At 34.3% G+C, this 16,322-nt stretch overlaps 2 protein-coding genes and 1 pseudogene across 2 annotated transcripts; 2 read left to right on the top strand and 1 right to left on the bottom strand.

The window, feature by feature from the left end:
* LOC134270540 (putative nuclease HARBI1) overlaps nt 1-1,530 on the top strand; it is a 319,031-nt pseudogene extending 317,501 nt beyond the window's left edge.
* Nucleotides 1,198-6,731, bottom strand: LOC134270544 (uncharacterized). Its single transcript, XM_062752787.1, has 4 exons — nt 6,178-6,731; nt 5,302-5,366; nt 4,730-4,876; nt 1,198-1,537 (listed from the first exon to the last, which is right to left on the bottom strand). The coding sequence occupies exons 1-4, from the start codon at nt 6,435-6,437 to the stop codon at nt 1,245-1,247; spliced, it is 765 nt and encodes a 254-aa protein (XP_062608771.1). The 5' UTR covers nt 6,438-6,731; the 3' UTR covers nt 1,198-1,244.
* A 582-nt stretch (nt 6,732-7,313) lies between these two features.
* Nucleotides 7,314-16,079, top strand: LOC134270501 (uncharacterized). Its single transcript, XM_062752722.1, has 3 exons — nt 7,314-7,367; nt 11,101-11,311; nt 14,456-16,079. The coding sequence occupies exons 1-3, from the start codon at nt 7,317-7,319 to the stop codon at nt 15,952-15,954; spliced, it is 1,761 nt and encodes a 586-aa protein (XP_062608706.1). The 5' UTR covers nt 7,314-7,316; the 3' UTR covers nt 15,955-16,079.
* Nucleotides 16,080-16,322: the final 243 nt, after the last annotated feature.

Consider the following 16,322-nt stretch of genomic DNA (forward strand, 5'->3'; position numbering starts at 1 on the left):
CTTTTTTTTCTCTCTCTCTCTGAAGGTTTTCCAAACGTGGTATGCTGTGTTGATGGAACACTGATTAGAATCCAGTGTCCCAAACAGAATGAGGCAGAGTTTGTATGTAGAAAGGGCTACTATGCGATTAACGTTCAGGTAATAATTAATACCTTGCATTTAGGAATTATTTACTCTTAAATAAATTACCTTTGATTTTAAAATTTCTGTATAATAAAGTTGAAAAAAAGAACGCCCGTGATCACATGTCACAAATGTACATATCACTTATTATCGTGTAATAAGCCTTAAGGGGAGGGGTACTTAGATATCAAGCACCAATTTATACTCTCCCCCCCCCCAAAAAAAAAGAAAGAAAGCGTGTAATAAGCCTTTAGGGGAGGGGTGCTTAGATATCATTAACCAATTTATACCCCCCCCCCCCAATAAAAAGAAAGAAAACTGACGGAAAAGAATCGTTAATATTACTTTCTTTCAGATGGCCTGTGATGCCTCGTTTAGATTTGTAAACTGCGTTGCAAAATGGCCGGGTAGTGTCCATGATTCCCGTGTGTTTAGAGAATCGTCACTTGCTAGACTCTTCGAAACTGGTAAGGCATAAATAAAAAAAATCTTAAATAACTAATTTCAAAAGTTAGAATACTCTCGTAAAATATCCAGCCATACATTAACATATTGAGATTGCGAGATATTCAAACAGCATTCTAAAGTGCTGTAATTTTTAAGTTAACTGGATAATTTTCTTAAATTCTGTTCAGAACATAGAATTTTTATGCTTTCAGGTGCGCGAAATGGTGTTATTTTGGGCGATTCAGGATATGCCCTCAAGAGGTATCTTATGGTTCCTTATTTGACCCCCAGTACCAGAGCGCAGGAGAAGTTTAATACTTCCTTATGTCGCACGAGAGTGGTTATTGAACAAGCGTTTGGGATTCTAAAGAGGAGGTTTCCTTGTCTACAGACAGGTTTACGGGTGGAGCCCGACAGAGCATGCGCCGTCATAGTAGCCTGCACAGTTCTTCACAATCTTGGGATAGAGAGACAAGACATTGTAGATGTGATACCAGCTGCTCAATGTCAACTGATCGACGAGGTGGCGCTGCCTGCAGTAGGAGGGCAACACGAAGGAAAGCATGTTAGAGATCACATTGCCAATGTGTTTTTTGGCCATTGAATACGTAAATATTGATAAAGATAATATATAATTTCATTGATAATTTATTTGCATTTATAAGAGTATACGTTTAATTCTTTTTCAACTTTAATAACATTATTTCTTCTTTCAGCTTCTCTTTTTCTAAACCCAAAACTTCAACTTCTTCCGAAATCTTCGTTTTCTTCAAACGCATTAGCTCCATTTCCAACTCTAACTTTCTCTTTTCTGTCTTTAGAAGATCTTTCTGTAGATTTATTAAACTCTGTTCCTTTTTGTTTTCTTTATTAGAGCAAGGAGGTGGCACTGAAGTACTTGTGTCTGAAGACAACTCGCTGCATGTTGAGGTGGATGCTACCAGCTGATCCCTATCCGTCTCCAATTCTGTTAAAATAGAATAATGTAAAATTAAAAAAAAAAAATTAGTAAATTTGAGCGCTACGTAACATTTTTGTTTGTTTTAAACATATTTCTGACACTCAATGGGATCAGAAACAAGTTATTTAAAATTACTTAAATTATCTCTTTTATTAAACTACAGAACTGTACCTCTCCGAATAAAAAAAAAAATGTAGCGATCATATCATTTTAAAAACACTCTCCGTCAAATCTATAATTTTTATTATTTTATACTTTAATTCATAAGCAAAGATATTCTCCGAAAATAAGTGTTAGGTGTTTTCAAAATGGTAGATTTGATTTTATCATGTCATGTCATATCATGAAAAGTAACTCAAATAAACTCCATCCGAAGGGGGGGGGTTGTGTGAAATAAATACATGTTCTCTATCCACTCTTGAGGTGTCTGGAAGTTCAAAATTTAGTTTGTGTTTTTATTGAGAACTAGTAATTATAAAAATGCACATATTACATATATTTGATTGACTTTAATGGAGAGATTTGATCTAACGTTGCACCGTAAGAAAACGAGTGATTCTTCATAAACCAGAGGGGAGGGGGTAATTCACTACACTTAATAGAAAACAGAGCTCATTAAAAGTTTAACCCTTTAAAGCTTTACCAGTAAATACTATTCAAAGGAATATTTAAATAAATTTTGGTTAATTGGTTAAAAATTAATGTGAGTTTTTTTTTCTGATAGGCTGATCCCCCTCTTTCAACGAAAATTACCTCCTACAGCATGTGCATATCATGTTAAGTCTTCTTTATTCTAAAACTATTTCTTTTCAAATTTTAATCAGCAAGTTAAATTCACGCATGTTAATTAGGCCATCTTAAAAATAATGTTTGCTTACCCTCTCCCGACTTGGGGTAAATTATTGGATCATTACGTAGGTCGAAAAAAAAATTTCAACATACTTGTTGACGTAATAAGAGGAATAAAAAGAAAAAAATATTGTGTTCTGGTATGTCAAAAAAAAAGTTTTGAGTCGGGCCATCTTTAGACAGTCGATCACGAGAGGACAACCATTTTTTTTTCAAAGATGGTCTTAGCTATTTAATTATTAACTCAACACACGTCTTTAGATAGAGGTCTGGTTTCTTTTCAGGGTTTGGCAGTCTCAACGTTTAAGGTCAGACGACACGTTCCTCAAAAATATATAATTTTTCCCAAGAATTTGTCATTCAAGTATAGGTACTTAAAGAAGTTTCCTCACAAAAAATTATGGTACCTTACCAGGCATTTGTCCAAGATACCATAGGGTCATATTTCTTATACAACCCTTATGGGTAATCTTCTAAATTTTCTATAACACTATTTTTGGTGTACTTATACTTAAAACATTTTGAAAACAATGTAGAAATCAGAAAAGAATGACAAATATAAATAATATTTGGTATAATACCAAGAGATACAAAACATATATTTGAGGAACGTGTCATCTGACCTTAACACTTCTCCAGAACGCCATGTAATATTTAAGTAACATCTCAGATACCGATGAGTTATACCTCGTTATGCTCTCCAATAGCCTCTCCATTTCTTGACTCTTTATAAAATCCAGAAGTTTGGTTTCCGAAAAGACGATTAATCTCTTTTATTTTAAATTTCTCAACATGAAACTGTAGTGCTTAAAGCTACAAATACACATGGGCCAGATTCAATTATTTGATCTATTCGATTTCTTTGAAATACATAACTTTTATGTACAATTTATACTGATAACTGCAACGGCCAAAACAAGATTTTTTTTATTAATGGAATATATGTATATGTTTTATGTGGCAAATTATGACGGGGCAGCAGGACAAATCAGTTTATGATACAAGTTCAATGTCAAACGCTTGCAACATTGATTATAAACTTAGGAGACTAATTCATTGATCAGACTGAAACAATCTTGGAACAGTTTTCACTTGGCTCTCGGGTACCCCGCATGACAGTGGCTCACAGTGGCTCACTGGAATGTAAGACTTTCCTACATCTCTAAGGGGAATTTAAATGTACTCAACTCAACTGATCACAAAATACAAAGCCTGATATTTTGTCCGTAGAGGAATAAGGTTCAAAAGCAGAAGTAAAGATCAGCGTATTAGAAGACGAGAGATTTTACCCAGGATTGACCTGTTAGTTTACTGACCAATGATCTTATTGACGCCCGCAAACATTTATCTGGTCACAATTTCCCATCGGGCCTGTTAACCACTTGAATAACGTATATGTAATGATACTAAGCTTTGTTTTGTATATTAGTTTTCTGTTTCTTTGCTATCATAATTACATTGTTAGTCCTTTATAAACATTTATTGTGAAAAAAAAAAAAAACATTTGTAGTCAACCTTTATGAAATCAATTGGATATACATAAACACAATGTCATTCGCTGTACAACATGTACGGATACACTCACTTTATAATTTAATAAATGTGCTTCATGATATTTTTATTTAAAAATGTGTTAGGAAAAAATAATTTATATCAAAATTAAAATTGGGTTATTCTATTTTATCATCAAATTAATCTTAGACTTTGTTTCAAAAACGTCATTTCTTTTTAAGATAACGTTATTGAAAGGCTTTGTATCTAAGACGTCATTTTTAATAAAAAAAAAAGGATGACGTTATATTGAATAACGTCATTGACGTTATTATTTAATTGCAACATGTTGTGTTCAAACACGTATAACTTTAAAACTAAAGCAAATTTAATGCTCAAATTTTGACTGTGTGTCCCAAATTTGCTGTAGATTTGAAATATTTGAAAAAGTAAATTTCGAAAATTTTGTCATTAAGACCCCTTTTCCCAGAGAGCGGTCCATATAATATTAATAATATTAATAATAAGTGCGAATCAGCACGTAACACATTTATTCATGCGTTCACGTAAGGGGTTTTCTTATCCCTTTTCACCCCAAAATGATATAAAAGGCGCACTATTTCAACACTTTTTAAAGTGAAAAACTCTGTTCAAGATTTAAGTATGTACATGGACGTATTTTTTGAACATGTCTAGTTAATAAACGTGCATACTTTTTCCACTAGATTTTCTTGTCAATTCGAAGTGTATATATTGTACAGTAATATCTCTCGAAATAGTATTAAAGTTATAACTTGTTATTATTACATTATAAAGGTGGTTACATGTATTTCATTTACACCAAGCAAGTATTCTTACCACCAGAATCAAAACCCGAGCTCAACCCCTGCATCGAAGGCCTTCCTTCCAGCGTATCTAGCAAGGCTTGCTCAACTGGGGTTGGTGATGGGGGCTTTGGACCTCCACCTGTCTTGGGTCTTTTTGTCTGAGACAATTTGTCCTTTGCTATGAAGATCAATAACAATACCTTTTTTTTTAGAAACTTGGTCGCAAATTTAAAAAAAAAAAGAGCGTTCTAATCGATACACGTACGTGTATTAAGAAAAATGCTATAAACAATGTTTGATAAAGCGTAACTGAGCTGAAAAAAATAACAATACAGAAATAAGTGCAGATATTTACGTTCAAATTAAACATTTCACCAATTTTGAACTTTTCTGTAATTAAATTGACTTTAAACTTTGTTTTATTTAAATGCAGAGTCGATAAATAAATCGATAATGAATCGGTTAATTGTTTTAGATTTTTCAATTATCTATGAAACGCGATTTATATAGCACTTTTCAGGAAATTTCTTTCTTTATAAAAAAAATTAATACAAATAGAAAGATATCTTTTTCCTTTAATTTTTGTCTTAAATATATATGTACCTCTGGTTTTCAAATTTGCATACTGTTTGGACGCCTCTTTTCCTGTTCGCAGGTAAATACCTACTCTGTAATACAGAAATAAATCGGTAATAAAACATTGTCATATTAAAGAAATACAGTTCAATACTTGCAACTCTTAAGTATGAAATGAGATAGAAATATGTAATTTTTATTTTATTGATATTTAACATCCCCATATTTCTATACCTTAATTGACCTCAAACTGTGTCTGATACTTAAATGTGGATGCTGTTTTATATTTCGGATATCTGAAGCGCGTCTGAATAATTTGATTTACAAGAAAGTCCTTTGTTTAATTCTAGGCAGTCTAAATTTATATATAAAGACGTCATATTCACTTTAAGACTTTCTAAAGAGGGGGTGCAAGTGCGCCCAAACAAATCCACTTCGGAAAGGTTATTTAAATACGGTCTTGAACACATCAGTAATTTTTTTTCACCATAAATTGAAATTACTAATATGAAAAGTTTTAACTTTTAACATTTACATTAGGCCTAATAAGAAAATTTTCTTTCCGCTTTAATTTTTGTTTAAACAGTGACATTCTTAAAAAGAGGGAGGGTCGCCCGGGTTATACCGATATATGATGTATAGTATTACTCTGCTAACTAGTAGTTTATGTAAGATGGACCTGTTGGCATTTACTTTTCTTTTTCTTTTAAGGACACTTTCCGAAAATATGTGTGTTATATATAGTCTGAAGTGTTTTTAATTAGATAAAAAAAAACTCAACAAATAACTCATAACTAACATTATACACGCAAAAATAATTTTAAACTTTTAAAGAATTTTAATATGTATTAAAATATTGTCAAGGTAAGGAAATTTATAAAAATAATAGTTAAATAAACATACTCGTTTACAGCTCTTGCCACATCCTCCCAGGCTGCTTCCCTCTCAGCTTTACCCCTCCCGGGTCCTTTGAACTTTCCGAAAAGTTTCTGTTCATTTTTGGCGACACAATCGATTAAAACACCCTGTTCTAGGTCGCTCCAGGCGGGTTTCCTTTTTGGAGTGGATGATGCTAGAGGGGTTTCAATTGGCTCGAAAATTGTTTCGCTTATTTTAGAAGGGTTTTCTATAATAATATCATATAGTACGTCCATCCCCTCCATTATTGGTGAGACAGACGTTCCGTAGTATATGCAACGTCATCAAAATAAAAATATTACGTCACAATTAAGTGAATTTGCACTTTAGAGGTAGATCCAAATAGTAAACAAAGAAATTAGGTATTTCAATATTTATTTTTCTTTTATTTACATTGCCAGGGCCACTTACATCAATAAAAACAATTTGAGTTTCATGCAGAGTTTTGTTACTCTGGTGAGTTGAGTTTCCTTGGCGTTCGTGGCACACTTTTTTCAGTCGCAACTCCGGAGAGTTAAGTAAAGTTTACTCTACACAGATTTGAGTTGAGTAAAATAAAATGTTCGTGGCCCCGGGGCATGGTCTCAGGCGTCCGTTTCTCTCTCTCTCTAACCCCCCCCCCCCCCCGTTTTCGATCGCCACCCCCTCTTTCCACTTCTCGTTCTTCTATGTTTTTTTTTTAAAAATATTGTTGGAGTTCCCCTTTCCTATCTTTAGCATTTGGTTTCGATTCAGTTCAATCTGAAAAACCGGGGAGGAAAATAATGTTCAGCGATTGCACTTTTGCAAAGAAAACAAGAATTAATCAGCCACTTCCAAAGCAAAACTTTTTTCATATAATTTTGGAAGTAGAGATATTCTAATTGCCGTTTAATCCCCCTCTATATGTTTATTCAATGGGGAATTCCATTTTTAAGAGTTGAAAGGTCACGATCATCAACATTGAACGAAGGAAATGCTGGGCAGCATAATCTAGACGTACATGTATACAGTGATCCCTATTAAAGGTATTTTTAAAAGCATTAATTAACATTTTTTTACGCTTCTGAAATTAATTAAAAACACTTGTCGATATAAATTAATACACTCTCAACATACTCAATTTATATTTAGCATCAACTGACATGGCCGACGAAAACCAACACATGATACAGTCTATTTTAGTGATGCTTGTGGTAAGTTTGTTTTAATGTGTGAGTGTCTACTTTTTGTCGTGTAGAAATATTTTTATTTTAAATAACCAAACGAGATTCAATACACATGGCCATCAAGCTAATCATTATCATGAGGAGAAAGCAAAATAAATAAAATCCTGTGGACCCCCCCCCCCCCCAAATGAAAGAAATTGCCAGAAGTCTGATTAAAAATCGAGGGGCAATATGAAAACCATAGATCTGTGATCCTTCTGTATTCAATAATCCAGAAGTGAAGAAAGATGTGGATACTTGAAATTTCCAAGGAACTTTTGGACAATTTGAAATCACAGAATTTTACCAAATTCAACAGCTTAAAAATTATGATCTTTCAACTTTATACACAACCATTCCCAATGATAATTTAAATCCAGGCTTTTGATATTGGCAGCTGTTTTTTTTTTTCAATAAAACTGGAACTCTTAAGTTTACTTACCTTGTCATTGGTAATTTGCAAAATTATTCCGGCTGTTAAACACATTCTGACTGTACACAACAAGTACTCTGCAGTTAATATTGAAAAGATGATCAAGTTTCTGATTTTCAATATATTTATGTTGTTTTGGAGACCAGGTCTTTTCGACAATCTATTCGAATTCCCATGGGTACCAATAGCAGACCTTTTTTTTGTATTCCTGTGAAGCAGAATTTGTTCAAAATATTTTATGCGAAAAGAAGAAAACACTTGCTGTGACCTTCAACTGGACACATTTATCGAATACGTATTGTAATTTAACAATACATATACTTTGAAATAATATTTAAGATACTACAGAGTTTGACTGTTTCACATTTGGATGTTTTACTAGAAAAAGATGTCAATGGTTATCTAACAACAAAGCTAAATGTGAAAACGTGATGACTTTAACTTTTTAATCGTTAACTTCATTTACTTATGCAGCAACATACCTTTGTCATCTGCATGCGGAGTATATATATCTCTCAGTTGATTCTATATGGAAGGGCATGTTCTACTAGTATGTATGAACAATTTCTAAAGCGAGGTAAGTTATCGACAAACAAGTTAATGAAGCAAAAAATTCAGCAGTCCCGTTTAAGGTAGGATTCTTCTCTGGTTTCTGACTAGATGAAATGTTCTTTTCTCATAACAATTGTACAACTTTAAATAGAATAGGTAAACCGCGTTTGAAAACTAGCAGGGACTATATTTTTGGCGGAGTGGTGGCGTATGAAATTATCTTCTTTTCTGCCTCTCAAGATTATCAAAGATTTTAGTCATAATTTGTACACAATCAAAGACTTGAAGAAATTTTCAAATGTAAGTTTAATTAATAATAAGGACTAAAGGTCCTAAATATATCAAATAAATATGATTTTTCACACAAACTAGAACTGTGTAAGCTTTCATAAGCTTCTACCCTGAGTACAGATTTGAGCCAGAAATTCGTAATTTAAAAAGTATTTTTTTTCTCTCTTTTAAACTATTAAAACTTTTTGTTTTTGAATCATTTTGTATCTTTATGTGACAACTTTACTATATGTGAAAAGGAGAAACATTTAAATATAGGAAGCATACAAAAATAACTAATATATCCTAAAACCTTAAGAAAAGTAGAGAAAAATTGGATTAGCCAATATCCATTTTAGTTAAATTATTTGTGTGAATTTGGTAATATCATGTTATAGGCCCTTTATGTCAAGTTTATGATAATCTTTTTATGTAAAAAAAACATTCATTCTTTTGAAATACAAGTAGGGATCGCATACTCCAGTAATTGACAACAGTAATTTTTTTATTATTAGTGTCCAGGAAAAAGGTAATGACCTTGACCTGACCTTGCCTCTAATATAAAACAGTCAAAGAACTATATGCGGTATATTCCATATATTTGCCCCCACAAGAGTCAAATTTTGAAAACTACCTGAAATGTGCAGAATTCAATAAATTGTATGAGAAATATAAATTAACAGAAAATATTATAGTGTCAAAGCAGTGTATTCACAATTTTTGTTTTTATGACGTCACAAACTAGTCCGATTTCATATCTTTTTTCAGAAAGAGGACAAAATGGACAAAATTTCAACAATTTTAGCTTTAAAATTTATAGAGCGCAAGTTTGTTCAGGAACAATATTGACATATTTCATTGATATTATCATTCTACACATCATATCAAAATATTGATCCTGAACACACATGCGCTCGGTGACTTTTACTCAAAATATCGACGAAATATGTACATTTTTCTATTAAATTCATAAAAAACGGAAATTTATGTCATGTTTGTGACGTCATTACGTACATATGGCGTCATTACTTACGAAAATATTCAGTGCTTTGAAGTCAGCATATACTCCCCTGTTTAAGAACTTAATTAAATATATCTCCATCAACGTTTGATTTGGGGGGCAAATATTGGTTATTACCGAATAAAGTTCTTTATAATCTCACTTGTACCATCACTTAGTGATATTGTCTTATCAATTCTGTGAAAATTTCATTAATTTTTAAATACAAGAAATATGAGAAGAATCCTACCTTCAGCATTTCGTAAGTTCTATGGTCGATGCAATGACCTTGTCAGCAAATATAATTCATCATTATGGTATACCTTTACTCAGATGACTAAAAATTCCACTGATAAGAACGAAAAACCACCTATTGCACATTGTACACCTATAATTCTTGTGTTAAATTTCAATTTCAAATACCTAGGTCAATGACCTACTTTTCATGCTAGTGGCCCCTGAGTATTTCTCGGGAAATACCTCAATTTTTCACTCTATGACCAATTGTTTCTTCACTCACAAAATATAACAAGCAACAAAACTCTATAAATAATGAAATATTATTAGTAATGGAACAGTGTTGCTTCATATAAAGAAACGATAGAGTTATGGGCATAAACTTGATAATTAATACAGTCCGAATTTCCTCTATCATATTTATATTTTTTCCTCATATTTAATCGAATATTTAAAAAATCTGACTGGTAAGAACTCTAAATTATTTATAGCCTCATATTACCTTTGTTGCCGTAATTCTCATGGTATTAACATTATATGGGGTCAATGATCAAATTATTGAGATAATTGTTGCCTGGAATGGTTTTTGTTCATATTTTTGAGTTTCTTTATTTAATAGCATTCAATTATTTGAAATATTTGTTGAGCTTTAAGACTTATAAAATTTGCAAAATGGTGTCTAAAAATACATGTAACCTTTACATTATGATTAATATTGCAAGAAATAAAAGATTTTAACTAAAATGAAAAGAATTAAAAATTTAGTCCGAATTTCCTCTGCATTACCATACACTGATTTTTGTTCCTGTATATTTTCTTCAAATAATAAAGTATGAAATTTTTAAATTGATATTGAGTTAAAACTTCGTAATTGTATCCATTTAGAACAATTTTTTATTTAACATATTATACTTTATAAAATCTCCTCTCTGTTTTCTGAAACCTGAGTAAACGTCATCCTTAAACTTTTCTCAAACTGATTGTCAAGCCATCACTAAACACTGAGTTGTCCACAAATTTTCCTGTTTTTCCCCTGAACATGACAAGGAGCACATGGCGGGTGTGACCGGTCGGCAGGGGATGCTCACTCCTCATGGCACCTCATCTAACCTCTGAATTTTTTTTGGAGGTCCGTGTTTGCTCTGCTCCAATTTTGTATTGTTAATGGACTTTTGTATTTGAATACTGTTCGTTACTTGATATTCCATATAGCGCCATTACCATTGCAGAATTTGTCAAATCGTTTTGAAAAGAATGAGAGTCGTTCTGAAAAGTTGGAAGGTCTATTTGAAAATTTTGAGACTGCAATGAGAGAAGAAATTGGTCTGCTTAATGGAAAAAGACAAAGGATGCAAGAAAACTGGACCCAAACGGAAGACAGTGAAGCGGTAGAAGGAACGCCGATCAATGACAAAAAAATTGAAAAAAGTTCCAATGCAGGTAAAAAAAACGAGATGTGTTTGTGAAACACTGCTGACCTCGTATTGCAACATAGCGAAGAATGCACTTTTCTTAAATGTAAATTAAAGATATTGGTACCCAAAAGTAAGGTTTTCTCACAAGAAATACAATTGTGAAATATGAAAGTCCAAGCGCCACCTGTTCAAAATTTATGGCCAAGGATAAGTTTTTGAAAGGTAGGTCAAACTGTAGTTAAACGTTTTAAAAAGTAGGTCAAACCCCAAGGTCAAAGTTTTTGATATATCCAATGAAAGGTCTTGTCACAAGGATTAAGTATGTGAAGTATGAAAGCCCTAGCCGTTCAAAAGTTATAGTCAAGGTTTGTTTTTTAAAAGTAGGTCAACCTCCAAGGTCAAGGTTTTTTTTAATGAGTGACCAGAGGAGTTGAGTTTTAGTGCAATTCTTTGATTCATATTGGGATTCACTCTGTAGGTTTGGATGCTGGATCTGACATTTTCTTAACTGCAAATAATGCAGCATTTTCATTTCTTTTGGCATGCAGAAAATACATTAATTATTGCAGCCAACATTGTCTGAATGAATGTGAATATTTTTTTTTTTAGACTAGGATCATTCTAAATAAGTTCTATACTTAAACTAAAATTGCAGGAATGATTAAAATGTTGTTTAACGTCCCTCTCGAGAATTTTTTCACTCATATGGAGACGCCAGGCAGCACTTGCCAATGGAGAGCTACAAATACTGATTTTGTACTATACAGTATACACGCACTTACGGTCATTGAGCAGTGAGGGATCTTTTTTCGTGCCAGCGCCTACTGCGACACGGGACCTCGGTTTATACGGTCTCATCCGAAGTACCGATCTCCACGTCCCACAGTGGGATTTGAACCCGCGACGCAAGGATTGACTCCTTACTTCGCGACTCTTGAGCAGACACTCTAACAAATGGGCCAGGCATGCGACTTCAGAAATGATGGATGAGTCCCCACTACCAGGCTTTGCTTTTGTCAGTGTTGATACTTGTAAATGAAGAATTTATGTCCCCCGCGTAGGGAAAAAGTAAACCATGCGCAGTTCGAGGGGGAGGGGGGGGGGGAGTCGATCGGATCCCCCTGACTGAATTTGTAGAATTATTAAATGTATATGTACACTGAAGGAAATAAAATATGCCAATATGGTGTAAGGATTTGATTGTTTATTCTTTATTCTGTGTATAGAAGATTCTTTTTATATGGAATATTTATCATAGTACACTGTAATGATGATTTTATGAGTTTGTACAAGCCAGACTTCATAAATTTTTCATTTCACATGCTGAATACTATCATTTAGTAAAAAAAAAAAGTTTTTCGGGAAAAAAAAAGAAAATGGATCGACCGAGATTTGAACCCGGGATCTCTCACATGTGAAGCGAGAGATATACCACTAGACCACGGACCGCTTTAAACAAGCCTAAATTATATGCAGAGATGAAGTCACATACATGTAAATATTCACCTTCGATATTGTCACTATTGCATGGTGTCTAATTTAACCTTTATTAAACAGTTCTAATATGTAATTTAAGGAATCACTGTCTAGTTAGTATAGTGTGCCAGGGCATCAACGATAGTGGGAAACATGGGATAATTTGCATAACGGTCAATTCCTTATATTTCCATTTCATTGTGAAATAAAATTGTAGAATTAGACTTTAAAATGTAGATATAGGTTTAAATTACACGAGGACTCCCATGTCACTTTCAATAGTCCTCGTCCACTGACGTCAAACACAAAGGCAGACGCACGAGATTTACATGCATATTTGGCCTCCTTAGCTTCAGACACAGAGACAGATGCGCACGAGATTTGGCTGCATATTAGGCCTCCTTAGCTCCTGACCTATCGACCTTCCTAATTTACATTCCGGTAGAATTATCTAGAAATCAACTCCGCTAATTTTCAAAGAGTTATCATAGAGAAAAAAATAAGAAATGGAAATATAAGAATATAAAGTCCGACAAGAACCTGGTTTATACGTAATAACTCTCCTCATGCCCCTGTGCTAAAAATAGCGACATGTAATACAATAAATACTAATAAAACAAACGGGGCGGGACACTTTGAGAGGGGTCAGAGAGGTCCTAGGGTGTGTTGTTATAAAATAACATTGCAAGAGCTCAAAATCTTCTTGAAATATCGCCCGGAAAGGATAGTGTTACACACAGACAGAATGTATAAATTAACGACCTTTAACTTTGACCTTTTGACCTCAAAATCAATAGGGGTCTTCCTTAGGCCACAGGGAGTTGTTATGTAAAATTTCATTGCAAAAGCTCAAACGGTTGTCGAGATATAGCGTGGAAACGAAAGTGTTATAACAGACAGAATTTGCGATTTTGACCTTTTGACCTCAATATCAATAGGGTTCATCTTTAGTCCATAGGGAGTTGCTATGCAAAATTTCATTACGAAAGCTCAAAGGGTTCTCGAGATATCCTGTGGAAACGAAAGCGTTACAGACAGACAGAAAGACGGACGGACATCCCCTACTTTTCAAGCGGGGGACAAAAAAACATTAACTGTAAGTTTCCGATCATTATTAAATTTTATGGCCCTGTCCTCCCTTCTCAATACGGTGAAACTGAAAATTGCACTTTCTTTTACTGTCGTACTGTTCACATCGATAGTATTTTAAGCACCTTGCCTCAAAAATTTAAAACCTAGGTACTGGCTAGCAAACACTGAATTGTATATTTATGAATAAAGAAGCTTGTCTTAAAATGTGTTTTCGCCCGCGTGGCGCAGTGATAAGATCATCAGCTCTAGAGTCGCGAAGTAAAAACTTGATCCTTAAGACGCTAGTTTGAATTTCACCGTGGGACCTGGAGAGCGAAGAAATCGAGGTCCCGTGTCGCAGTAGGTGCTGGCACCATCAAGATCCTTTACAGCTCAATGACCCTGAGTGCCGAGCATAGCAGTTCTCAACCGACAAGTGGTGGCGTCTGCATATGAGTGAAAATTTCTCGAGAGGGAGGTGTAAGAGTCACATGTAAAAGACAAGAAAAAATAAAGAGTCCGGAATAAAGTCATTTTTAATAGAAGTCGATCATATTTATAATAATATGGTGACAGAATATGATGAAATATTAAGCTTAAGGATACTTGTCTTCCTTCGTAGTTGCCTTTGAATTGAGTGGTTCTGAGGATGGTATAAGTGGTACTGAGGATATTCATCGTGAATGCATCCAGGAAAATCTTCCACAAATGTCCCACTGTATGGATTTAAAGCGCGTTCTTTTATTAGATGAACTTATTGGTAATGGTTGTCTTACAGAAAACGAGGCTGCAGATATTCGAGAATGTGAAAAACGGAAAGATCAAACAAGAAAGCTTGCGGTCATCATGGGTAAACGAAGCCGGGTAAAATTCAGCTCCTTTTTGGAGGTGTTGAAAAGAGCAGAAAACTATCCGTATATAGCAGAACAATTGGAAAATTCATATCAAGCTAAAATTGAGGAGGGTAGAAGGAAACAGGAATGTGTTCCATGCTACATAATTCGTAATGTTAATATCCGACACATTATTGATACACTCTGTTCCCAGTTTGTCATTAGTTTGGAATTTCTGGAAGAAGTCATTTCATGTCCAGCCAATGATGCCGAAAAAATGCAATCCTATTGGAAGCGTTTGTTTGAGCAAATGAACAACTCAGTACACGCAAGTAAATATCGGAAAGTTTTCAAAGAAGCCCTTAAAGAAAAGTACGACCACATTGCCAAAAAGATATTGGTGAAGAATCAAATCCGGTGTAGATGTAAGGCCATTGACACTAACCCAGTCATTCGAGTTGAAAACATGTCTTGGCCAAGTGGTAGCCTCACAACAGAGGAGAAGAGTACCACCTCAACAGCAGCTAGACCCAAATCTCGCGTGAGTTCACGATCTGCAGTCAGCGCCATATCTGAAAGTGTCTCAGACATAAGCAACGACGGGTATGCTGGAAACATCCCACGCACTGTTGAATGGCTCAATAACTTGGAATTTGAGTCAACAGAAAATAACTTTAGTACAGGCATCCAGGGAGCCCAACCCTCATACTCTGAAATTGTTAAGATTAAAAGGGTGAAGATAACGAACAGCGATACAAAAGCCCAAGAATTACTGGATAAAAACAACTCACTCTTAGCTATAGGTGACGATCTTCTCTTGAAGACAGCAATAAATGAAAGCATGAAAGAAAAATACAACAGTTCTCCCAGTTCCTTCGATGTTAGCTCCAAGGATGAAAAACATTTCCCTGTCATCCAAACAGCGGGAAAAGAAACAAAATCCACCAAGAAGAAAAAGAACAAGCGAAAAAGGACACAATCTGAACCAAGCCCGAAAACTAATGAATACAAAGTCAAGTTAAGCCCAAGGCTTTCTCAGTCTCAAGACTCAACTACAAGCGAGCGCACTATAGCAGACCGTCTTTTTCTCAACATTCCAACCACTGGCATCACCAATGACTGCTCTGGGAATCTCAGTCAAGAAACCTCATCAGAACAGGGGCCAGTACACGACAGCCCTATAGTATTAACACCCCCTAGGCAAACAACTCCTCTCGTAAAGGTTGGGTGCTCTAATAAAGGGAAAAATAATACTAGTAAATGTAAGAAGAAAAAAAAGACACATTAAATCTCTAGGCCCTGTGTCCTTTACAGGGTGTGTCTGGAATAATCAACTGTAAGTAGAGCCAGGGTTGACCCTAACCTAGTTATAGTCCTAGTATACATGCAAAAAGTTAAATACATGTTTGAAAACATGATACCAAGTCTAGTGACATACCGTATAAGCAGAATTTTTAGCGAGGATTTAATTTTGGCATTATTAGCGAGGGTGCCGATATAGCTAAAATTGAATATCGCTAAAAATTAATTGTTTTATTTGTAATAGCTTGTTTAGTGAGCATTTTTAAATCTCTAAAATTACATCCCGCTAAAAATGAAATACCCGTTTTTAAGGACAAATCACCAAATTTGCGTCTCGCTTAAATTTCCACTTAT

This window comes from Saccostrea cucullata, unplaced genomic scaffold, assembly GCF_032062105.1.
Source record: "Saccostrea cucullata isolate Sc308-1 unplaced genomic scaffold, CSIRO_AGI_Scuc_v1 ctg281, whole genome shotgun sequence".
Taxonomy (NCBI): Eukaryota; Metazoa; Mollusca; class Bivalvia; order Ostreida; family Ostreidae; genus Saccostrea; species Saccostrea cuccullata.

What these genes read in the sequence shown, in the direction of transcription:
- LOC134270501 (XM_062752722.1), top strand. Translation starts at nt 7,317, where the DNA reads ATGGCCGACGAAAACCAACACATGATACAGTCTATTTTAGTGATGCTT. An exon ending in CTATTTTAGTGATGCTTGTG is followed by an intron (nt 7,368 to 11,100) that starts GTAAGTTTGTTT and finishes TTACCATTGCAG; the next exon opens with AATTTGTCAAATCGTTTTGA. An exon ending in TGAAAAAAGTTCCAATGCAG is followed by an intron (nt 11,312 to 14,455) that starts GTAAAAAAAACG and finishes CTTCCTTCGTAG; the next exon opens with TTGCCTTTGAATTGAGTGGT.
- LOC134270544 (XM_062752787.1), bottom strand. Translation starts at nt 6,437, where the DNA reads ATGGAGGGGATGGACGTACTATATGATATTATTATAGAAAACCCTTCT. An exon ending in GTGGCAAGAGCTGTAAACGA is followed by an intron (nt 5,367 to 6,177) that starts GTATGTTTATTT and finishes TCTGTATTACAG; the next exon opens with AGTAGGTATTTACCTGCGAA. An exon ending in CTCGGGTTTTGATTCTGGTG is followed by an intron (nt 1,538 to 4,729) that starts GTAAGAATACTT and finishes CTATTTTAACAG; the next exon opens with AATTGGAGACGGATAGGGAT.